At 39.0% G+C, this 25,323-nt stretch overlaps 3 protein-coding genes across 8 annotated transcripts in view; 1 reads left to right on the top strand and 2 right to left on the bottom strand.

Annotated features, from left to right (window-relative positions):
* Positions 1 to 16,247, bottom strand: part of PDCD1LG2 (programmed cell death 1 ligand 2) — a 111,714-nt gene extending 95,467 nt beyond the window's left edge. Inside the window, exon 1 of one of the 2 annotated variants that reach the window (XM_036331064.1) lies at positions 16,136 to 16,247. The gene's annotated coding sequence lies outside the window, so the exon portion shown is untranslated. Of the gene's footprint in view, positions 1 to 2,246; positions 2,382 to 16,135 lie in introns of those variants that run through there. The other variant, XM_036331063.1, reaches the window with a different exon arrangement.
* On the bottom strand, positions 2,449 to 24,396 carry CD274 (CD274 molecule). 5 transcript variants are annotated; one of them, XM_036331072.1, is made up of 8 exons: positions 24,071 to 24,396; positions 22,539 to 22,628; positions 12,065 to 12,130; positions 10,268 to 10,609; positions 7,164 to 7,448; positions 5,232 to 5,336; positions 3,660 to 3,719; positions 2,449 to 2,587 (listed from the first exon to the last, which is right to left on the bottom strand). In XM_036331072.1, exons 3-8 carry the CDS (start codon positions 12,114 to 12,116, stop codon positions 2,565 to 2,567), a joined length of 867 nt encoding a protein of 288 aa, XP_036186965.1. In that variant the 5' UTR covers positions 12,117 to 12,130; positions 22,539 to 22,628; positions 24,071 to 24,396; the 3' UTR covers positions 2,449 to 2,564. The 5 variants fall into 5 exon arrangements, with proteins under 5 accessions (XP_036186965.1, XP_036186967.1, XP_036186963.1 ...); XM_036331074.1 differs by lacking the exon at positions 24,071 to 24,396 and adding an exon at positions 22,728 to 22,750; XM_036331070.1 differs by lacking the exons at positions 22,539 to 22,628; positions 24,071 to 24,396 and adding an exon at positions 16,320 to 16,544.
* The window catches only part of PLGRKT (plasminogen receptor with a C-terminal lysine), a 41,441-nt gene continuing 40,115 nt past the window's right edge, over positions 23,998 to 25,323 (top strand). The window contains exon 1 of the mRNA XM_036331077.1: positions 23,998 to 24,141. The gene's annotated coding sequence lies outside the window, so the exon portion shown is untranslated. The remainder of the gene's footprint in view (positions 24,142 to 25,323) is intronic.

Below are 25,323 nucleotides of genomic sequence, written 5' to 3'. Positions count from 1 at the left end.
TGAATCTCATCACCTTTGGAAAGCAAGATCTTAAGAGGCCTCTGTAGTGATGAAAACTGGCAGGACTCAAGGGTTTAAGCCAGGGGTGGGCAAACTTTTTGACTCGAGGGCCACAATGGGTTCTTAAACTGGACCGGAGGGCCGGAACAAAAGCATGGATGGAGTGTTTGTGTGAACTAATATAAATTCAAAGTAAACATCATTACATAAAAGGGTACGGTCTTTTTTTTTTTTAGTTTTATTCATTTCAAATGGGCCAGATCCGTCCCGCAGGCCGTAGTTTGCCCACGGCTGGTTTAAGCATAACTCATGGGTCTTTATTGGCACACATGAGGGTCTGACTCTAGGGTCAAGGTACTCTACTGAATTTCCAAAAAGAACATGTAATTTTGCAAGTACAATATCAAAGTCAATTTTATACTCAAGAGAAAACAGGAGAAAACAAACAAAATAACAAGTTGCAGACATGATTCTGTCACACAGAATTAGTAATAAAGTCATCCTTTAGGACTAAATTGACCCAGTTAGAGAGCCCATGGGTTCCATTTTGAGAAAGACAAAATAAACCAAGTCCCTCCTCAGTCATAAAGCAAGTTCTCAATGAATTGCTGGTTATCTAAATGAACACGTAGTACATATTTAGCATGTACTAAGTCTTATGAAAGACACTAAGAGGCTATAGAAAAGGTGCTCTAGAAACTAACAAGACAATGGTGCCTGACCTCTGGGAACTTCATATTTGTCCCACTGCTACATATAAAATAATATATTAAATAAAAATAGCAAAGTGTACAGCAGGCATGTAATGTGTTACCACACACGTGAAAAACAGGAAGAAAGAAAAATATATGCTATATTGTGGGTGCTCGGGTTACGTCGGAGATCCATTCCTATGGCGCAACGTAAGGAGATTTTCGCCGTAAGTCAAACCCACCTACATAAGCACCTATATCACTACATGGAGCACATACAAAGCAGTAATGAAGTGAAACAGTAAAAAAAAAAAAAAAATGTAAAAGAAAGGTAACAATTCCTGACCTTTACTTGTGGTAAATAAATAATAAAACACATAAAGCATATATGTACATACATCGAAATGACGGAACTTTTTTTAAAATAAATAAATGGGAGATGGCGACGTAACCACAAAACGACATACATCAAGTCTGATGTAACCCGAGGACTGTCTGTATATATATATTTCCACAAACATTCATAGAATATCTTCAGAAGCATAATAAACAAAAGGCAAGAGTGGTTGCTTCTAGAAAGGCAACCTGGATGATACGAGGATGGCGTAGAGACTTTTTAATGTCTCCTAGTTGACTTTCTGAATTTTGAATCATGGAAAAGTCTAAATTCAAAATTCAACTGCATTTAAATAAAAAAGAACTGTTAAATAATACCAGACACTATATAAATAAGCATCAGGTTGCATGACAAAGGCAAATAAATAAGGGGTAAATATAATGATAGGAAAGGAATTCAGAAGTTATTTTCTACAGTTTTAAAAAATTTGACATCTTAAAAACATAAAAATTATTGATATTGTCTCACAAACTAAAATTGCTTTGATTATTAAAGTATTTTCAGTTGTCCAGGAACACACTGACTGGCCACCAACAGTACCCCCCTCCTTTTGGCAGCATATCTAGACTTTCTCCCTCTCACTATCATTCTCCTCCAACACCTTATGCTATGTCACTGCACGAAGTGTAATAATACATTTTCCTACTGGTCTCCCCATTATGCTATGAGCTCCTTTAGGACAGTACTTTATTTTGCCCACATCTGTAGACTCATTGTCTGGCACAGTGATTGGCATGCAAGGGCATTTCATAAATGTTTGCTGAATGAATAAATTAGCAGCTGTAAATTATATTCTAAAAGGACAGTGGATGACAGTCTGGGAAACTGAGGTCTGCTACTTACCACTCCATCATCCTATACAAACCAATGGTTTGTTTGTGTGCTTCCTACATATCAATAATTATAGAGGATACAAAGCACCTGACAAATACTATACATTTTCCTGGACACGTACAAGTGATTAAGCAGGAAGTTTAGTTTGGTGACAATATATCTTCCAAAAGAGATCATTCACAACCACACTCACACGACAAGACCCCACAAACTCAAAATAAATAGAAATCACTCATATTTAAATACTGTTACAACACCAGCACTCTCAATCATGCAGAAGACAAATCAAGACACTGATTGAAGGCACTTCTGTAGGAACTGACCAATAAATCAGGGAATCTCAACTTGTTTTCCTAGGAAGAGCGATGGACAATTTGCGTGGAGGCTCATCATTCAGAAGTTTCCTTTCTCCCTTACATAGGCACTGATGAGTCTTCCAGTCATTTTGAAGTATCAAGGTTTCCTTTGTTCTTTGTTCTCCTCTTCTTTTCCAGCTTCCATTTTCAGTGCTTGAGCCTTTTGAGTCCTACATCGCCTGCAGCCTGCCGGCCTATTGCACACCTCTGGTCATGCTCAGCCCTGACAAACGCAAACCACAGGCTGAGAATCCCTGCTTTAAGACCAGAAGTTTCAATGTTGGATTACGTCTCCTCAAACTGTGCAGCTGGAGAGCAATAATGAGAAATATTTTATATTCGCTAGATGCTATAATACATTTGCAAGAAGATAAAGAAGCAGAGTATATTTTTGCTCAAATACCTTTACTTGATAAAGGGTGACCAACCATTCCAGTTTGTCCCAGACTGTCCTGATTTTAAAATTGAGAGTCCCCTAACCTGAGAAACCTTTGGTCTTGAGAAAACTGGGATGGTTAGTCGCCCTAGGATGACCCAAACAACATCCACTAGTTAGCTTTACACACAAAGGAAACCACATAATAAAACCTGCCTGACCTTGTCCAATCTGATTAGATTACTTTAAAGTTGGGCTTTTTGTGAAGTTTGGTTTCTAAATATATTAAAGCAAATTGAAAACATTATTTCTCTTAGTTCAGTTGGTTGAGATTTTTCTGACCTTTTATAAATATAGACATTTGTGGCAAAATGGAATCAAGCAGATAGGCTAAGAGTAAGGTTCTATGGTCAAGCTAATGGGCCTCAAACCCTGATTTTTGTCATTTATCAGCTGTATGTTTTGGTGCAATTTACATGATCTTCTTGGCCCTGTATTCTCTAATATAAAGTGGAGATAATCCTGGTATTTATCTCCTTCATTTGAGGGGTTGGAGGGAATTAAAGGAGGTACTAACACAGTTCCTGACATACAACTTCTATTGATCAATCTATCTACATAAGTCAACTTGGTCCTCTTGCAGGGAGAAGTTAGGATGCAAAGCAATAGAGACCCAGCAGAGAGAAACTGCCTCCTACCCCAGTTCAAGCCTTCCCCTACACCCCCCAACACACACACAGAGCTGCTCACCATTCTTTACTCTCCAGGCCATCCCTAAACCTTCTTAGACTGCAGGGGGGCGATGGGAGCAGTGTAGGGGTGGTAGGGGTGGTAGGGGGAGGAGTTCTCACATTAGAGTTGTGAGGCAAAAAGAAGCCAGCAGTTCCAACAGCTAACATTCTTTTAAAAGAAGAGGAATTATGACTGATAGATTCCTCCTTGTTATTACTTTAGCTTTTTGTTTCCTTTTTCTTCAACTTCTCAATCCGTGCTAATATTCTTACCATTTTGTTTCTTTGAGTTCATGTCTCGAGTGACACATTTTTCCACATCCATCATTTTCACTTGGAAAAAAAAAAAGTCATTTTTATTTCCACAAAACACAATTCTACATCCCACACAGTGACTCAAGTTTAAATTCCAGGCTCCTACGAAACATTTTTAATCCCTAGAAAATCTGGTAGACTTCCTTATTTCACAGGTCTCAACCCCTGAGGTTAATTCAACAGTTTAGGGCGTTTGCTCCTAGATTTTCTTTGTAAGTATATACTTTTATTTTCCATTCTTACCTCAGAGATGGACCATACTCTGAGGTACTTTATCATGCACTGGTTTCCTAGTCATTTCTAATACCAACTAATAATTTCCATAGGAAAATATTCAAAATGCAAGTTGGTAATAGTCACTTCCTTGGACAAATCAACTCCATCTCAGGATCTTCCTATCATTGAAACTTGGTCCTTATATTCTGGCTGTCTGTGTTCTGGTAAGCAATAAGTACTTAGTCTTTAGAATCAGCAACCTCCACTCCCTCAATTACACTACTTTCCCAGATCCCCTCTTAAAGGGTTGTGGGGAATTCCTCAACAACTACTGGAATTCCCTTCCATTTTCTGCTTCCTTATTGACAACAGATAACTCTATGCAAACCACCATTGTGTCCTTTAGTATACTTCTCAAAGAATTGGAGAAATGTTTTCTCTGAGTCATCTTAAAATGGGAAGAAATTATTTGAATAGGCTCATTTTCCTGCATTCAATTGTTGCCATAAGTAAACAGAGAGATAAGCACATTCAAATTATTTAGAAAATTGAATAATCAGCAAAATACTCTACGGTAAAAGTATCTCAGCTCTACAGAAGGACTATTTTTATAACTTAGGGTATCCAGAAACCAGCTCAATATAATAGTGCAACTAATATAAGACTCAAATTCAACTAAAACCAACAGGTATTTTAGCTTTTTCTCTCCTCTAAGTCTGTGGTTATTAGTTATTTCCATAATAGAAAGAAACTGCATGATGATGGTCTTCTTCAACCTCTATTCACTCCTGTTCTCCTGCCCCTCACTTCTATACACATGGATCTTCACTCAGCAATACTGCTCAGAGTCACTGTAATTGCTATTAAACAGTAGAATGTTTTTGTGCCACCTTGCAAAGGCAAGTCAGGTTTCCCTGCAGTCATGATCCAACTGTCACTGCCTCAGAAAAACTCCTACAGTGTGCACTGCTGCCTTCCAATGCTGGTGATGCTGCTGGATAGGAGAATGAACAGGGCTAGAGGAAGAGGTGATATACAGGTTCACATGATGGCATAGCTAAAATCTACTTTGCATAATTGAAAATAAGTCCCGAAAGAAAAGGCTTATAGGAAGGCAGCATTTTATAAATCAGTGTTTCCTGGTGGGGGTACTGCAAGCATTTGGGGTAGTCCCCCTATTACGTGGGACTGCCCTGCACATTACAGCAGGTTTAGCATCCTTGGCTCTGTCTACTAAGTACCATTGTGACAACATTAGCACCCCCATACATTTCCCCACATCCCCAGTGAAGACCCTTTCAATAAAGGAAATACCATCTCTCTGTAGACAGAAGACCACTGCCAGGGCTACAAATAACAACAGGATGGCTCCCAGAATTGCCCAGTGAGTCCTCTTATTTCTTGGAATTGTAGGTGGTTCTGAAAATCAAAACAAAACAAAAATAGACTAAAGATAAAATTTTGATGGGAAGTAGTCAAGAGAATAATCATCCTTGAAAGTGATCGAGGTTAGCTTTAGGTTAATTTTCAAAAGTTCCTGTCCCTTGAGTGGCTGGAATGGTAAGATACCTCCAATATGAAAGTGAGAGCAGCATGGAAAAGTGGAAGCAGTCCAGGCTTTGGACAGATGGACCTGGGGTTAAATTCTGCTGCCACTCACTAGCTTTGACTTCTCGGACAAGTCCTTTAACCAGCCTACAAGTTGGAAACAATAAGGCTAATGTTTGTAAAGTGCTTAGCACAGTACCACAGTGGGTGGCTGCTTAATCCTAAATGGCAGCCTTGATTAATTCACTTTCTCTTATATTCTTTAATATTGAAGTCAAAAGGCTAATGTACACGGCAAAGATGCAACATGAAGGCCAACTAGCACTGCAAAAGAATGCTCACCTCCCTATGAGGGGACCAATTTTTATCTCTTCTTTTTCCACAGTTTGAATCTTGGGACATCTAATCATTAGTGCCTCTCACCAATCTCCCAATCTCTCTGTCTGCGGTTCCATGCAGGAAGAAAAGGTGGTCCCATGGCACATGAGGCTCAGAGATTGCTAACCTCCCACCATTAGTCATGATCTCTGACTACCTAGTTGAAGTTTTAAAGCCACAGCAGCAGTCCGCCTTCATCTAGTAGCTTACAGTCTATAAAGCCTGTTCATATCTATTTTGAGTCTCAAAATAAGTTTATGAGTTAGATATGCCAGGTATTAAAAAATCCCCAGGTTACAGATGAGGAAACAGACTCCAAGCAGTTCGAGTTATTCTAAGTCATTCCACAAATAAGCTGTCATAAAACAGCTGTTAAATGGGAGGAACCCACTAATGCAGCTCCTACCAAAGTGACTCATGCCCAGTAAGAGCATCTCTTCCATTATCTAAACTCTTTTTTGGGGGGGTGGGGGGTGGGGGGGACGGGGACGGGCTGGATTGTATTTTCCTATTGCTCGACGTTTCTACCCATCTTTTTAAGTTGTTTTCTCTGAAGTACCTGAAACTTTACTGTCAACATCTAGTGGGGGAGAGAGCAGTAAAAAGTGCTTCGCAGAATACCTCTAATTTTATTTAACATCATGCTTGCCCACCTCACTTTTTCTGAAGGTCTGAGCCGGTCACCAGACTGTTTCCTGCCTTACCGACTTTACCCACTTCTGTAGGGTAGGGCGGTAAAAAAAAAACAAACCCCAAAATAGCTGAATCTGTGCAGGTAAAAATCTAAAATCCTTGTCATATACTGTAGCTCAAGTAATCCCATGATAATTTTGCCCAACAGGTTATAACCATATGGGGAAAATGAGGCCTATAGAAGTTGAGTAACTTGCCCAGGGACACGCAGCCTTTAGCCCTATGCACTAAGCAGACTGCCCTGAATTGAAATGTCATAGACTACCTTGAGGGAGACAAATGGCCTGAATTGAGTATTCTTCTCAGGTGCTCCCCTGGATCCCTCAGCCACAACAGCATTTCTGCATGGATGAGATTGCCTGTTGTTGTTTTTTAATCTGTTTCCTAAAGAATATGAACTGTCTTATTCTGAAGGCTCCCAATGCTTTGCACATAGGCTATATTCAATAAATATTTGTTGATATATAAATATTCAATAAATATAGCAATGTGACTTGGATGATGGAGATAAGGAAGCAGGCTGCATATTCATTCAACAAACAGTGAATGTCTACGATGAGCAGGCATCATGTTCGGTACCAGGGGATAATACTAGGCACATTTTAATTGAGACTTTCAAAATATTACCTGGGATAACCAACTCAGATGTACTGTTTTCCTCAAAACCTGATCTCCGAAAAGTGCAGTAGAAAATCTCATTAGCTGTTGTGTTGACCCTAAGTGTGCTGGTCACATTGAGAAGTTTCTCATCCCTCTCGGAACTGGTGATGGTGGTTTTGCCATTCAGGACTCGGTGGTCACTGCTTGTCCAGGTGACTTTAGCCTCAGGGTAACCCTCAGCCTGACAAGTTAGTTCGTGTTCAGAGGTGTCCAGATCCACAGAAATTCTTTGGTTGATTTTGCGGTATGGGGCTAGGTCATGAGCAGAAAGAAGAGAAGTCAGGGCTTTCACTTAGCACAGAACTAGATGTGTGGCTTGGTGTTGTCCACATTAGAAAGAATATAAATCCAGGATGGTTCTCATAGAAATCAGCTAATATTCAGATAGCTTAGCAGTGGAGAACTGCTAGTTCTGTCTTAACTCTTCTATTCATACTTGGGCCAAGTTTGGACTTAAAGGAACAACTATCTTGCTATAAATATCATACTGTTATTTTCATTGGACTCAAAGTAAATATATAGAGTAATAAAGTGATAATAACAATTGAGTTAATCCAAAACTTCAGTTTCACATTTCAGTTTTGAAATGTTTCACGTTTAAAAGGCCATGGTAAGTAAACTCCCTGTGGGGAAGCTGTGTTACCACATGTTTGCAGTGATGGGAAGAGAAGTCTGATAGAGTTACTGTGAAATCATTTGCATATGGAGATGACTCAGGACAGTGGTTCTCAACCTTCTGCCCCTTTAAATACAGTTCCTCATGTTGTGACCCAGCCATAAAATTATTTATGTTGCTACTTCATAACTGTAATGTTGCTATTGTTATGAATTGTAACGTAAATATCTGATATGCAGGATGGTCTTAGGCGACCCCTGTGAAAGGGTCGTTCGACCACCAAAGGGGTCGCGACCTACAGGTTGAGAACCGCTGACTCAGGAGCTCTACTTCCTTGAATTATGTAGCTCAAGTAACCTGGACATCAAACTTCTATTAGTGATTCAGCCTCAGCTGAAATTTGGTGGCTGGCTTGCTCTCAGTGCAGCTCAATTTAACCCCTAAAACTACGATATGACAACAAGATGGATGGGGAGTAGGATGCCAATTTGGTAATTTATAACACAAAATAGAATAGTCAAGCAAATCAGATGTTGGTCATCTACAGTACTCCACCAAGGGCCCCGCCTTGGAAAAACTATCCGACCCATAGATTTCCTATTGTGTCAAACCATAGGAGAGGGAATTGTAGCTCCACAGGAGATAGTACAGAGCTCAGGTGACCTGGAAGAACACCCTTCCTCACTGCAGAGACAGCTGTCCCACTCTGCATAGGACCTGCAGGCTAACGAGAGACTTACACTCTATACTTCTACCTGACTGCCAGGCTTATGCTCTTCTTCCTATTCCAGATTCCTGGCTGTTTATAGGATGACATCTTAATAATTTCTTTCATGCATAGAAACACAGTAAAGTGCCTGATATTTGCTGATGGACTGAAGAAAAATTAAAAATCCCACTTGAAATCCCACTATTCTATTTTCATGAATATCACTGTTCTAGAGAAGCATATGGTAAAATGCAATGAACATTTAACCTACTTCACGAGTGGCATCTTCTTGACATTAATTGAGCCAGAATCAGTGACCCAGTAATATACCATAAAACAGGTGCATTTCTCCTAATTCTTATATAATTTTGACTTTGAGATAATGACCAGTTATCCCTTTATGATAAATTCAAACTTTTCCTATTTATTGACCTTCAGATTAATCATAGTTATCCTAGGAATGGAAATACCAAGAGATGATGATTTAATTCTAGTCACATTAAAAGGTGAAAAAAAAAGTAGGCACATAATTTCAAAACTGTAAGTAAATAGGGCAGATTTCAGCTCAATACCAGAAAGTAATTTCAACAATTGTGGGAAGTATGTGAGCAGAAGACCCTTTGGGGAATTTCTGTTCCTTGGGAATTTGGGCTAGCTGCTCTTGCCTGGGATCCTTTCAGCTTTCAATTCTAGGAATCTTAACTGTGAAAGCAGAGGTGGTCAGCTAAGGTGTTTTCCTTTACCAAACTTTGAACCCAGGTGACCTGATGACATATTTGTGGTTCAGAACTCAGGGATTTGTCACTCACAGTTCGTCTTTAACACTCCAAGATAATGCTGGTATAGATTTTTCAAGATGAATGCCCAGTGAGCATAGTTTATACCATCTCTAAGGAAGAATAGTTTTCTCTATTCTTGATGTAATTATAGTTTGCCTTCATAAAATGATTTCAATTCTTTTAAAATGTGCACCTTATAGCGAAATTTGTTTTTAACATTTGTTTTAGTTAAGTATGGCATAGAGAGGTTCAAAGGAAGGAAAATGCTGGCAGACCTAATAAAATAAAAATAGTAGTTGAATTTAAAAAAAAAAATCCTGGAGAAAACACACAAATAGTGGTTACCTGGTTATTTCTGCATGTCATGGAAGATGGTGGTGAAGGGTGGAGGGACATTTCTGTAATTCATTTTATTTCCTTCCATAGTATGTATTGCTTTTATAATAATAGCAAAGTAAAAACTGAGAATTTATTTTAGGAAAACTGAACATTCTATGGAACATGGCTCTGACATGTTTGGCTCTGGATCTCTAGGGACTGTCAAGTAGGAGGGGCTCAAGAAATGCTCATTGGGCCCTGGCTAGTATGGCTTAGCTGGTTGGAGTGTCATCCAGTACATCAAAGGGTTGTCGGTTCCATTACTGGTCAGGACACACTGAAAATGGTGGGTTGATTCCTGTGGGGGTGTGCATGGGAGGCAATCAATTGATATTTCTCTCATACATTGATGTTTCTATCTCTATCTCTCTCCATTCCCCTCTCTCTAAAATCAGTAAAACATGTCCTTGGGTGAAATTAAAAAGGAAATTAAAAAGGAAAAAGAAATGCTTATTGGATGGGTGTGTGAATGAATGAATGAACAGATTGCTCCTGTGGAGAGTAATAGAGGACTTTCAAGAATGAAAAGTTCTCATCGCTGATATGATTTTAATAAAGGTTGGGCCTCTTTACCTATAATAATTCTTACCATTGACTTTCAAAGTAATCCGCTTGTAGTCGGCGCCACCATAGCTGATCAAGCAGTGGTAAACCCCGGCATCCTGCAGTTTCACATCAGTGATCTGAAGTGCAGCCTTTCCCAAAATGAGCTGGTCTTTCAGCAGATGGGCCCTTTGGCTGTAGCTACTGTGTTGAACTTTCAGGTCTTCCTTCCCATTTACAAATTGAATAACTTTCTTTTCTCCCATTTCCCAATAGACAACTAATACATGCAGGTTTAACGGTGTTGTTACTGGGAATTTGCATTCCATTGTCACATTACTGCCATACTCTACCACATATAGGTCCTGGGTAACTGTGATAGTAAATGCTGAAAAGAAAAATAACTAATCTTCAGAACATGGAAAATTTCTTAAAAATTTCACATAATGAGCACATAGTTTACAAACATTTTACTTGGTCACTTATGTGATAATTATGTTTAGGAACTTGCTTAAAATACGTATTTTATCTGGTGGGTTTGAAATGCATTTTGGGATGCTATATTTCATCTTTGAGATAAAAATAATAAAATTAGCTAAACAAGTTGTCCCAAAATTCATAAACATACATTACCATGGAAATACTATATGGTGATGGGGTACTTAAAACTGAAGACTTTGTCTCATGTGGACATCCCCAGAATGTCCTTTTACTGGACACATATTTGCCTTCTGGGTAGTCTGAATGGCAGATTCCAATACAGTCATGCACTGCTTAACAATGGGAATACATTCTGAGAAATGCATTGTTAGGTGACCCTGCTGTTGTGCAAATGCCATAGAGTGCACTGACACATACCTAGATGGTATAGCCTACTACATATCTAGGCTATATGATATAGCCTATTGCTCCTATGCTACAAGCCTGCATGACATTTTACTGTACAAAATAACATGAGATTAAATCAAGCACAAGTGAAAATAATGCAATCAAAAGACATAAACACAGGATGTATGAGGCTGCTATTGGCCTAACATGGCATAATGTTTAGAAACAAACCTTTTTTTATAAGTAGAAAGAGTCTTCTAAAATAACAATAAAAAGTATAGCATAGTAAATACATAAACCAGTAATAGTCATTTATTAAAAGTATCAAGTATTATGTACTCTACATAATTGTTTGTGCTCTACTTTTATACGACTACCAGTAGAATAGGTTTTTTTTATACCAATCTCACCACACACAAGTGAGTAATGCATTACACTGGGACATTATGATGGCTACAATATTACTAGGTTATAGGAATTTTTCAGCTCCATTATAATCCAAGGGACCACAGTGGTACATACAGTCCAGTCCATCATTGACCAAATCATCTTTAAGCAGCACATGATTGTAGTCCTAACTCTTGATCAGTTGTCTGGCCTGAGGTATATGAGTCTGAAGATTTGGGGAGGGTCTTAGGAAAATTCCAGTACTGTTGTTACCCTGACACTTTCCAAAATTCTTCAGGGAACAGCATGTCACCAAGCAAGGTGGATAAAATGATCCTTTTGTTGTTTAAAACAAACATCATAGACTATTTCCCCAGATATTTTCAGTAAATATACCTAAGAAATGAACAATGCATAATGGATAATGAGTTAATTTTGTTTTTTGATTTGTCTGTGTTTCCTAAATCTTTGTCCAATGATAAGAGATTATGAAATATGTTTATGAAATAAAGAAGGAAAAATAGAATGTCCTCTCTATTAAAAATTATATTCATTTAAATTTATTTTAGTCTTTAAGTTATGGTTAAAATATTTAAACTATATGACAAATCCTTACTTGGTGTCTTACCTTTCAACAAATGACAGTAGGCCATGAGTGTAAAGCTACCAAGTATCCTCATTTTTCTGAAATTACCTAATTATAGAAAACACAAGAAGGAAACTGCTTTATTCAATAATTCAATACCCAGACATTATGAGACTTGGCAGTTCTAATTGAAATAGTCTTCAGATAACTAGACAATGACTGACTTGTAAGTGTAGAAATGCAGCAGGAAATTTAGAAATTCAATACTATCACTTAATATCCCCGAGCCGTTTAAAGGCAAATTTTAAGAAAAGCTACTGTGATTAGGATTTTAAAATTTAATTACAAGCCTCGAAAAAAACATATAATGTACACTCAAAAGAAGCCAAGAAGACAATATTGCACCGAAATACTCTCCATTATTTCATGTGTGTTTTTCTACAGTATAACATATCTAGAAATCTAAACCTGCCCTGTGCAAATGTCAAAGCCAGGAGAATCTCATTTCCATATCATCCCACCTCTCAATGCTTCTTTTCTTCCCCTGCTCCAGTGGTTCTCAACCTGTGGGTCGCGACCCCTTTGGCGGTCGAACGACCCTTTCACAGGGGTTGCCTAAGACCATCCTGCATATCAGATATTTACATTACAATTCATAACAGTAGCAACATTACAGTTATGAAGTAGCAACACAAATAATTTTATGGCTGGGTCACAACATGAGGAACTGTATTTAAAGGGCCAGAAGGTTGAGAACCATTGCCCTACTCCCTCCAGCAGCTGAATACTTTCATCATACCCTTTAATTAACTATTCAAGCCTTCCACACCACTACTCCAACCATGCCAGCTCGCCCCCAGGTGCCATCCTTCATAAATCTCCTCTTCTGCCTTTTATTTATTCTAGATAATATAACCTATCCGTGCAATAAATTGATTCCACTAGTAGCAGGGGAAGTGAAAAGTAGAAACAGTTGTATTTGACTGATTCATACGAAGATGTAAATGTCTTACAGCCACTCTGAAGAGTATCTGCCTAGAGCCTATTCTTCATTTTGTCTTCCTGCCTGAAATTCTCCCAATTTTTTCTCAGCAAACATTGACAGAGCAGCTCCTCTGTGCCAGGCACTATTTTAGGGACTGGGGATATATCAGTGAACAGAAAAGGAAACTTATTCCACTCTTGGAACTTATATTCAAGAAGATTTGTACTGAATTTCACCCCAGCTGTTTACTTAATAAAATAGCTTCTCTATGGTGTTATACATACATTTATACACTTTGAGAAGAAAGTCAGTTTTCCTCTTAGGGTGTCTTTGACCTCTGCATACATATAAAAACTCACAATAACCCACTAATCAATGTGACACATATATAAGGCAGAAAATTAATGCCCCTAATATATAGATTGCTCCTAAAAATCACTAAGAAATAAAAACAGGAAAATGAACAAAAGGTTCTAACATACAGTTCAGAGTATAAGAAATGCAAATGATATTTAAACAAAAGAATACTCAATCTCACCAATTTTTTAAAAAGCATAAAATTAAAACATAAGATACCATTTTTCACTTATTAGCTTGACCAAAATTACAAAGATTCCTAATATTTAGTGTTTTTTGAGGATATGAACCTCTCACCCTCTAATGGTAGGAAGGAATAGGAAGTTATGTAACCTTCTTATGGAAAGCAATTTTAAACATTAAAAATTTAAATGTAAATGTCATATTAGCTTTCCCTTCCTCTTCTAGAAATATACCCTACAAAAACAAAAACACATGCATACAAGAATATATGTAAAGGGAATAGCATTGCTAATATTAGCCCAAAACTGGGAATGCTCTAGATAATCTAAGTGGTCAAATAAATTTTGGTATAGTCCTACAATGTAATAGCATTAAGGACAGAATTAAGTACATGTACATGTATTGATTGTGCAGAGATGTAAAAAGTAAGTCGCAGAACTGTGTATGTGGTAGACACTTAAAAATCTGTGTGTGTGTTTAAACATAGATTCCAGAATAAGCCATATCAAGATGCTGACAGTGATTATCTCCAGGAGTGAAATTAGAGGAAGGATAGGTCAGTTTTCACCTCTCTAACAACCTATATGATCCTTCATGTTCATATACATATACAAAAAGGGTAAAATAAAATGAGTCGTTGTTCTCTTGCTAGTGTGAGGTGCATAATTCTTATTTATCTCCTTACCATCTGCACTGTAGATGGGAAAGAGATGGCATTCAGGCCTTGAGAACATAAAGGCTGTTGAAATGAGGCTGCTGTATGATAGTTATCTGACTGTCCTTCCTTGGGCCAGAGTTGATATACTACAATTATGAAATACAAATGCACTATTATAAACAAAAAATGCACTTATTGGGCAGAAGAAAACTTAAGACTCCAAGCAAAGAACCGTTGAATAAATCAGAGGGACATTATATCTACTCATGGATTACAACTAAATTTTGCCAATGGGTGAAGTCCCATACAAGAACTGATGTGTTCAAAGACCAAGGAAATGTGAATTAGAGGATAAGTAATGGTTCATTCAGGATGGGGAAGCAGGTTTGTCCCTGGGAGAACCCAGCATAATACTATGGAACTGATACTACTTCTCTACCTCCCATGGCAGAATGGATAGGAGGAAAAGATAGGGAAAGAATTCAAGCTTTATTTCTCAAAAGTAGGAGTATAGAATGATATATGTTGGTTTAGGGTTTCCTTTGATTTTTACCCAATGTATATGATTTTTAAAAGTTCTTAGAATTTGATAATGTATCTCCAAATGAACTGAAAACTCACCTCATTAATAGATCAAGAGAGTTGATCAGTGGCCTTCCCTTCAGTGACCCTACAACACACTTGTACATTTCCCAGGTCTTGCTTCAATTCCCCACAGTCTATCTATGGCTTTCTTTATAACTATACACTAATTGTTGTCCTATAACCTCTACTACCTTCTTCCACTGAAAAAAGCTATTTTTTTCTTCAAAGTATCATAGTTCTTTAAAATCTGCTAGCAACTGTCAATGTGAACTGACACAATCTTTCTGGAAGGCAATTTTCATTTCATTTATTTACTATTGAATTTATTGGGGTGACATTGGTTAATAAAATTATATAGTTTCAGGTATATAATTCACAATGTACCGTGTTCACCACCCAAAGTCAAGTCTCCTTCCATCATCATTTAATCAAAAGGCCTTTAAAATATTCAGACTCTTTGGCTAAGTAATTATGCTTCTATGAGTTTACCTGAAGGAAATAATCAGCTATGTCCCAGAGAGCAAAAATGTCCAGTGAATGGCTAAAATAGTAAATCACTGTAACTATAAATAATCTTTTGCCCAACATGGGGGATTATTTCTGTTTGGTTATCCAGCACCATGGAATATAGCCATTTAAAAAGAAATCACATTTACAAGGCTATTTAATCCATAGAAAATCATCCACAGTTTGTCTATATATTTATTTTAGGTGCAAAAACCAAGATGGAACAATGGTACTTGAAGTACTCCCTGTGTTATAAAACAAACCCAAACTATTCTTGACATAAACCACGGTCAATGTGTCTAAGAAATGTTTTAACTCACCCCCTTCTTACCCCTTTCTTCCTCCTTCAGGATTTCTTTTAAGTCCCCAGAGCAAATAGGGCAAAGAACTCAGGTTCCAGAATCCTGAGTCTTACCACAGGAAAGGACCTTAGGGAGATGCCGCAGGTGTGCTGACTTATCCACAGCATACTGCTAGTGAGTGGCTGAGGATGGATTTCCAGCCCAGAAATATTCCAATAGACCCTCTACCAACCTCAGGACCATATTTATAAACTCACAGAAACACACACTTACAAGATTGACATTAAGCATAACTGGATCCTGCCTAGGGACAGGCCAAACGTGTTACCTGTTCTAATTAACCTTGACAAGTAATTGGCTCTATTGCCCATCCCACTCCCCTCCCTCCCCACTCCCCCCCAACCCTCCAGCTTTCCTTTCCCTTCTCTCTTCATCTCAAATAGAGGAGACCATGGACCATACATTTTAAAAAAGCCAAGCGAGATGGCCAGAGATCCTGGCCAGTGAGCCACTTGCGGGGATAGCACGCTCCCTACCTGCCGCGGGCGCTGCGCCAGGGACTGCCTGTAGAACTAGCGGAGGGCGGCACGTTAAAGGCTCTCGGAGGGTGGAGTCCCCGCCCTCTGCTGCAGAGAGTTCCGCTCAGACTTCTCTACAGCGAAAACTGCGGGTCCTTCTTCCTTGGAAATATATACGCGTGAAACCAAAAATGAAACTTACCACTGAGGTTTCCCATAAATCAGCCTTTAAAAAGGAAAGCTTCATGTTTCAAATCCAATGTTTTAAAAAAAGGTATAAAACAAACCGACGCCTGAAATCATCACAAAGGTTCAGTTGGTTTCGGCTTCAGAATCCAGGCACTTTAAATTCTGCCATCAGGTTGCCCCCTTTTCGACAAAAAAGCTTTTACAAGAAAACGGAACAACTTGACATAATTCTGCAACATATACAAAGTGAGAGGACAGGCCAATATGACTTTGATTTTTATTCTAGAAAGTGGGTGTGTGTGTATAATAGGAAATATATTTTTAAATTTTGTATTGTGATACTTCCTCAGAGTTCCTCGACATAATGAAACTTCAATTGCCTCGTCATTAAAAGAATTTCCCATCATGACTTACAATTTTTAAGAATGCTCTGGGATCACTGCTGTCTTGCTATTCGGGTTGGGGGAGCATGTTTTAGGTGGGGCTAAGAAGATCCTTCTGGTAACTGATCAGATGAGCCCAAGCTGAAACCATGTGACTCACTCAGAAGGTGGTGGCATAATTTACTCAAGCATTCACCACCTTAGACTTTTAGGTGCTTGCCGCTCTTTCTCCTTTCCTCCTCACATCTTCCTTTATAAACTTTGCAATTTTTAAACTGATATATTGAACTCTTCATGGTTTGCTTTTCCTACTTATTCATTTCAAATGCAATTCAAAATACCGTACAATGAATGAATACTGAGATGTCCATTGGCTTGGTTATGGCATTTCCTTCCCAAGTAAGAATTTCCACATTCTCAGAATAGCACATATTTATTTTTAATTTGGAAAACTACTGAGAATTATATTTCCTTAAAAATCTGGTGGGGAGCCCTGGCCAGTGGCTCAGTTGGTTGGAGCATGGTCCTGCACACCAAAAGGTTGAGGGTTTGATCCTCAGACAGGACACATACCTGCAACTAATTAATCTCTCTCCTCTCTCTCTCTCTTTCTCTCTCTCTCTCTCTCTCTCTCCCTCCCTCTCTCTCCTCCCCTCTCCCCCCCCAACACTCCCCGCACTCCCCCCCCCCCCCAGGGGCCACACACCTCTTCCTCTTTCTCTAAAAAAATCAATAAACATATCCTCAGTGAGGATTTTAAAAAATCTGGTGGGGAATGTGAAATTCTCTTTAGCCTTAATAAAATCGTAATAGACTTGGAGATTAAGCTCAAAATGCTCCCTCTTGCAAATCTCTTGTTGAGGCCACGTAGTGGAATACAGCAGTATTTTTCCAAATTTAGTTCCTCTGATATTTTCTATTTAATGTTTCATTTTTCTTTAAATGGCCATCAAGACCCCAAAACATATATTTCATGACCTGCTAGTGTGGTCATGCCTATCAAGTCAGAAAAAACCAACTCTAGTGTCACCTACCACTAACTAGCGGAGAAATCTTGGGCAAATAATTTACTGAGTAGTCAGGATTAAGTAATTTCCTCTTAGATAGCCTCTATGACCTATGAATGATTTTTAAAACTGGGCGGGGAGCCCTAGCCTGGTAGCTCAGTTAGTGTAGTCCTGATAGGCCCTCCAAGATGTCAGGTTTGATCTCTCATCAGGGCACATACAAGAATCAACCAATGAATGCATAAATAAGTGGGACAACAAATTAATGTTTCTTTCTCTCTCAATAAATTTTTAAAAAAACATAAAACTGTGTGTGTGTGTGTGTGTGTAGGGGATGTTTAGTTTGTTTTTTAAGAGCGCATTCTTTTATTTTTTAAAAATTTTTTATTGATTTCAGAGAGGAAGGGAGAGGAAGAGATAGAAACATCAATGATGAGAGACAGTCATTGATTAGCTGTCTCCTGCACGCCCTCCAATGGGGATCAAGCCCACAACCCAGGTATGTGCTCTGACTGGGAATAGAATCCGTGACCTCCTGGTTCATAGGTCGATGCTCAACCACTGACCTATGCTGGTCAGGCTTTTTTGTTTTACCCAAGCAGTGTTCAAAGTGTACATATGATCAATAGGAAAATTAGGAGACAAATAGAATTGATTTTTCTCTGAAGTTGTTGATAGGAACGGAAGGTGTTGCTCATCTTGGGGCTCAGTGATTAACATATTAGTAATCTGAGGACTTGTGATCTTGTTCATCTGGCCCACCTGTTTCCATCCTTCAGCCATTCATATTCCATAGAGTTTATCAAGCTTCTTAATATAGGTACTCTGGAGTTAGGAAAACAGGATATGTTTAGAAAAAAGATTTTATCACTTAAAAATATATGAAAATCCAAACAGCTGAGGTGTTGGGGGGCATCAGTCCCAAAACCCTGTGTAGGTTTTATGATTTGGGTGAAGTGGATGGACAAGTGCTGAGATAGGAGAAGAGCAGACACCCTGATTATATCCAGTATTGCTATTTCCCAGTATGACCCTCTTAATTTGTTCATTTTTAAGGGTAAATCTCATCACTGCCAATGTCCTGTTTCTGAGGGTCACTTGCATCACAGTTAACTTGAGCTGAGTGTTTAAATACAGATTTCAGGGCTTGAACACAGACCTGTTGAATCCAGTTCTCTGAAGAGTGATCCTAGGAGTCTACATTTCAACATCAACCTGAGGTGATTCATGTGCACACTGAAATTTTAAATACTGATTGTATAATGTTTAAGGGAGGAAAATTAAATCAAGTGTTCTTTGAAAGTACAGTTATAACTTCCTTTCCTCCATCTAATTTGGTTGATTAATATCAATACCACCCTTCACTCTACCTCTGCCCACCTTTTGTTGCCTCCATCTTTGCCATCTATTCATACCCCATAGATTGGTGCTAAACAGACTTCATTGAGCAGAACACTTTGCCCTGGTTATACAACTGTTTAAAATACAGAAGTAATTAACATGTGTGGATGGCCAGGGGGCAGCAGCTGTCATCACTTGACACCCATGCTCACTTACCCCGTATTTGTCTCCTTCCTTCCTATGCTGAGCTGGGCAAGAGCTGGCCAGGGAAAGAGTTCTTGCCTTCAAAAGGCAGCTCCCATGCTGTGCATACTTTAATATAAAGATGAGGCCTCCAACAATGTTCCCTGTCCTCAAGGAATTTACAAACCCAGACATAAATATATAATTACTAGAGACCTGGTGCACGGGATTCATGCACTGGTGGGGGGCGTGGCCTGCGGGGATCAGCCCACTGTGGGAGTGCCACGCATCCCAGTCAGCAGAGACCACCAGACCACCATGGGGCAGCTCCTACATTGAGCATCTGCCCCCTGGTGGTCGGTATGCGGCATAGTGACTAGTCGAGTGGTCGTTCTGGTTGTTCCGCCATTTGGTTGCTGGGCTTTTATTATCTAGGATGCCTTGGGTAAATGCTGTGGGAACTTGGGAACATTGTATGGTAAATAATTTAATTTTAAGGAATCTCAATAAATGAATTGAAGGCCATGAAAAGTAGAGATATCTTTTCAGGGGATAAAGGGAAATGTTTTATTGATTTTATATCCTAGAACTAAATAACCTAACTGAATGTTGTAGAAATGACAGTCCCCTTGTGAGTCACTTCACTTGGTTTAAGGACATGAGTAAGTTCAATGGCTCTTGTGGAATTGCCTCCAGAGATTGTTTTAAACCAAGAACAATATGAGTTCTAGGTCTAAAAGTGTTCAAAACTCCTGCTTTGAAGGGAACAACTGGGTTTTGTTTTCTGCTATGAGTAAGTGGTTATTCAAAACCAATTGTAGTCACACCTGGGTTAACAGGATCGTCAACCTAATCAATTTGCCTTTCATGACTATAGACCTATCATAAAAGAATGAGTAGTTTTTTCTTTTCCCCTACTTTTTCTGAAAAGATAATAAGAAATATCCTTTCTTAGGATATCCTTTCTTAGTTTCAAGAGAGATTCCAAACATAAACTAATAAACTAAAATTTCAGATATTAAAAAGTCCTATTTGAAAAAAGAAAAAATATTGGTGGCCCAATATTGCAGAATGCCTGGATGTGAGGCTCCTTTAGTTATGGTAGCCAGGGAAGGCTTCTCTAAGAGGTGTTATTTGAGACATGAGTTATGAAGACAACCATGCAAAGATCTACAGGAAGAGCATTCCTGGCAGAGGAATCATAAGGATGGAACAAAGTTGGAAGGTCATTGTGTCTGGAATGGAGAGTGAAGGGAGCAGTGGTGGATCAGATCATATCCTGAAGGTCCTTGTAAACCAAGGGAAGAGGTTGATTCCAATTGCAATGGAAAGTCACTGGATGAGGTAAAGCAGGGGAGTTACTTGATAAATGTTCTGAAAATGTCACTCTAACTGTGGTCTAAAGACTAGAGTGTAGAGGGACCAGCAAGGAAGCTTGGAGACCTTTAGGAGCTGTTGCTGTAAACCACATTTTGGAAGTAGAACTTACAGAATTTATTGATGGATATTAGAAGTAAGGGAGAAAAGGGAATCAAGGATGGTATACAGGGTGGGGCAAAAGTAGGTTTACAATTGTGAGTATGTGAAAGAGTTTATTCTTATATTATTACTTATTAATTATTGTATTATTTTCCATATGAATAACTTTAAACTTACTTTTGCCCCACCCTGTATATATTTTAATATACAGTTCCATATTAAAACCAAGGACAATATACAGGGTGTCCCAAAAAATGTATACACACTGTAACACCTAATAGCTCAATTTTGAAAATGAAATGTATTTTAATAAACAAGATCTCCTGTCCACTGTTGCCATTATATTACACTGCCACTTGGCGTCACTGCTGAGGAATGGACAAAGTCCAGACAAGGTTTGTATAAAGCTCAGTAATGCTTTGCCAGCTCAGACCATGTCCAGGCTACAGGTGTGCTCCATGATTGAAGTGTAAGGTTAAAATTCAGTCCATGTTCCCCAGAGCATGGGAAACACCATTCCAGAAAAGCTTAATTGAAGATCTTCTAGCCTCAGTTCCACACACTGTGCAACTACTTGCCTTCCAAAACAGACTGAGGTTTCTGGCTAATCCTGGTTCCCATATTAATGGAGATAGTCACACTCTTTGAAAAAGCATCTCTGTTAAGAAGAAATACCTCTAAGCATGTCTTAAACTTTCAAAAACTTTGTTTTTTTAAAGAAGTACTTTATGGATATAAAGGGAAATATTGAGTAATTTTCTTTTCCTGGAATAGGAGACTTTCAATGAGTCGAGGATTTTACATCAATTCTAAAATATTTATATTATTTAACCCAGTATTTCCAATCGAAATATTAAAAAGCTATATATATATATAAAAGCTCTCTCTCTCTCTATATATATATATATATAAAAGCTATATATATATATATAAAGCTTCATATATATATATGAAGATGGTCATCATGATACTATTGACAATAGCAAAAAAGAAATCAGAAATATCCAACAATGGGAATTGTATACATACTTCTGGGAAATCTGACACCTGTTAAAAATGACACGCATGAATGCTATTTAACATGAAAATCCTTATGCTATAATGCAAAATGATTTTTTAAAAGCAACTATTTGTACATGTGTGTAAAAACATATATACACACACACATTTATACAATTAGAAATAATGCATATACCAGCTAAAGTTATATTCATCTGATTTGAAATAAATTCTTTTAATCCTCTTGCCCTACATTCTAAAAAATGTGCTATATATATATATATATATATATATATATATATATATATATATAAATTACCAGGGTATATATACTCATAGTCACTTTTTCACTTATATTTCAAAATTGTGAACATATACATACAAGAGTATTTATAATGTATGCATACAGTTTAAAGTGTATCCATTGGGTTTCAATCAGGAATCAGAATTATACTCAGTTGGTTTGACTAAAGAGATATTAATGTAGTAAAGAGATATTAATGTAGACACTATTTAAAGGGGTGTGGTAAGGTTGAGAGAATCATCCAGCTGAGGCACCCCAACCATCAAGATGAAGTTAAGAACCATCAATTTGAGAGTCTTGGTGCAACAGCGGGAAGCCCATACCATTTTTAGACTAAAGAGCAAGGGAGGATGCCCTGGCCGATTGCTCAGTGGTTAGAGCCAAAGGGTCACAGGTTTGATCAGGGTCAAGGGCACGTGTGTGAGCTGGAGCCATGGAGGAGAGACCTCTGGCCAAGAGCTGCAGCTGTGGAGAGACACAGCCACCGCCAGATCCTTACACCGAAACAGAGAAAGAATGGATAAAACATATCCTACCTCTGTTTCCTCCTGCCTCCAATTTCCTGATGCCTCCATTGTTTAAACCCAGCTAAGAGCCCAGGTGATGCTTTCCAAAAAGGTCAGCTTCTGGGGTAAAGAATAGGGCAGAGGAGGGAGAAAAATAAAAATGAGTAAATATGAGGGTAGACAAAGAGAAAACCCAGATAGTCTACTTGTTTTTCTCACCCCAGATTTATTCTTGCCCTTTGCTCAAATGAAGAGAAGTTCATCCCCTGCACATGAGAATCACAGACTCCTACCAATCATCAAATTGCTTTGAGGTGATGTCAGTTTGGGTGTAGTCTAGAAACTAAATTATAACATTTGTTTCCACCAGTACACTTCATGCAAAGTAACAGGGAAAGAGGGGCCAGGGAGGTTATAACCAGTTAACATTTTGTATGCAGAGCTACAATAATCCCTGCCTCTACAACTTGTCGCTAAGTTAAAAATGAGAATCAAAGCTTCCTACTTTATTCACGTATGTTTCCCTTGCCTTATGCACTACCGTGGTAAATCAGGATTTTTTTACACTTTAATTTTTGCATGGTCTGAAATTTAAGTGGTCCTGACTTTATCAGGTTACTGCAGTTATCTAATGAGCATCATTATTGTAGATGGGAGGAATAAGATGGGTCCAGTGAATCTCTGGGGGTCATGCACAGTTCCCCTTCCCTTCATTGTATAGCTGCAACCCAATTTCCTCTTAGTCATTGGGATCAGTCATCCCAATTCTATCACTATGAGGAACCAAAATAATCAGGGGCAATTTCAGCTTTCTATTCAATAGAACCATGGCTGTGTCCTCAAGTGGTAGCATTTCTTTCCTTTGAACTAGGACTTCCAAAAATGATAAACCCAAGGTTGTAAAAGAGGTGTGCTTGATATTTTCCATTTGTCCTGTCAGTCTTTGTCCCTAGGAGGCTTGCCTCTATAGACTGCACCCACCTGTCTCCTTCTTTCTCTGGCTTCCTGTCCATCCTCAACATTAAATCTATTCTGCCAGTAGAAAAGCCCTTAAAAATGTTTATAAGGATTATATGTTTAAGTGACAACCTCTCACAAGATACATTCTCTTTCTGGAAACAGAACCAACAGTGGTGGTTGATACCATTTCTAGAGAATAACAGTAAAACAGCTCATTAAAGTCTATCGAGGCTTAGCAGGGCACAGGAGCATGGATTCTCATGTACTGACAAAGTTCACTTGAACTTTGTTAACAGGGTTACTGACAAAGTTCACTTGAAGCTTTTAAGTGAGACTGTCACTCTGCGTCCTCTGCCTCCCCTCAAAATCTGACAGCTCAGTCGCTGGGGTTTTGAATTTGCCTCTTCGACCTGCCCCTTCCAGGTGCCAAGTGTAGAACACAGCCGGCCTAGGTCGGGCGCGTGGGCCCTTTAAAGGCAAGGGCTGCGCTGACTGGCTGAGGGGTTGGAATACACTGTCACGGCTAGCCAATCCGCGAGGCGAAACCCGGTTCTTGGCGCGGACTAGGGGACCGGAAACCTGAATGTCTCTGCGGCCTTTACCTTGCCCCGCTCCTCCACTGCCCGCTGCCTAGTGATTGAGCACCAGCCTTGCGGGACCCGGCCGGCCACAGGTGGGTGGAGAGCGCGGGTCCACGTCCTCCGACGCTGAGCTGCCGGGCTCGGCGTGCAGGCCCGCGCGGCGCTCTCGCTCCTAGTGTGCGCCCGCCCTTGGCTCCCTTCCTGCTCCCAGTGGAGAAGGTCTCCTACTGGTTTCGGAAAGAATCCCTTCCTGTCGATAGGACTCCGGGCCTTTCCCGTAACCTTGTAATCAAACTGGGAAAGTATTCAGAGCACTATCCACGGAAATCAGCATACCATTCAGGAAATACCCAGGTTATTGTCATCAGGGCGGGTGGAGTTAAATTAGGGAAACCCTCCGGAAGTTGTAGGTTAAGGGCTGGAATTTGCAGGGGAAGTGGACTAATGTGAACGGAACGCAACGACTTATTGAAAATGATTGTAATTATGCAACCAGTCATAAATGTAGGTTATGTGTAATTCGATCAGGAAGTGAGTCAGCGCAGAAATTTGGATGACAGAGGTCGTGGGTTACGGGATTATCCTTTAAAAAAAAAAAAGGAGAATTAAATGCATGTTCCCAGCGGTGCCTGTAAATAGCAGCCTCAACACTCCTCAGAAATATCCCTTCCCATTGTAATCTATAGCACACCTGACACTGGGCTGGAGTATCAAAGAGCCCACTTTAAGGTTTCAGGCGTAATCAAAGGAAAAATGCAGTCATTAAGAACTCAAATCAGCATTCTCAGTCCTCTGAGACACACTGGTCTCTAAATTTTAAGTATCAAGAAATTTGTCACCAATGGTAAGTGTTGGAATTTTTGAAAGGCTTACTTATACAACTGAGTGAATTCAGTTATTCCTATTGGAAGATCGCTCTTGCTTATTTTCTTTCCCCAGTTTTACTGACAAATAATTGACATACATCATTGTCTAAGTTTAAGATATACAGCATGATGGTTGGACTTACATATATTGTGAAATGATAACCACAACAGGTTCAGCTAATACCTATCATGTAGATACAGTAAGAAGAAAGAAAAAACTTTTTCCTTCTTGTGATGAGAACTATTAGGATTTATTCTCTTAACGTTCTTATGTATCATACAGCAGTATGAACGATAGTCATCATTTTACTAATATTTTGTGAGTCCAGCTGGTGTGGCTCAGTGGTTGAGCGTTGACCTATGAACCAGGAGGTCACAGTTCGATTCCCAATCATGGCACATGCCAGG

The sequence above is a fragment of the Myotis myotis genome, unplaced genomic scaffold (assembly GCF_014108235.1).
Source record: "Myotis myotis isolate mMyoMyo1 unplaced genomic scaffold, mMyoMyo1.p scaffold_m19_p_12, whole genome shotgun sequence".
Lineage (NCBI taxonomy): Eukaryota > Metazoa > Chordata > Mammalia > Chiroptera > Vespertilionidae > Myotis > Myotis myotis.
This window is presented reverse-complemented; position numbering and strand designations above follow the sequence as displayed.

What these genes read in the sequence shown, in the direction of transcription:
- CD274 (XM_036331070.1), bottom strand. An exon ending in CTACTGTCATTTGTTGAAAG is followed by an intron (nt 10,610 to 12,064) that starts GTAAGACACCAA and finishes TTTTCTTTTCAG; the next exon opens with CATTTACTATCACAGTTACC. An exon ending in GATTACTTTGAAAGTCAATG is followed by an intron (nt 7,449 to 10,267) that starts GTAAGAATTATT and finishes CTCATGACCTAG; the next exon opens with CCCCATACCGCAAAATCAAC.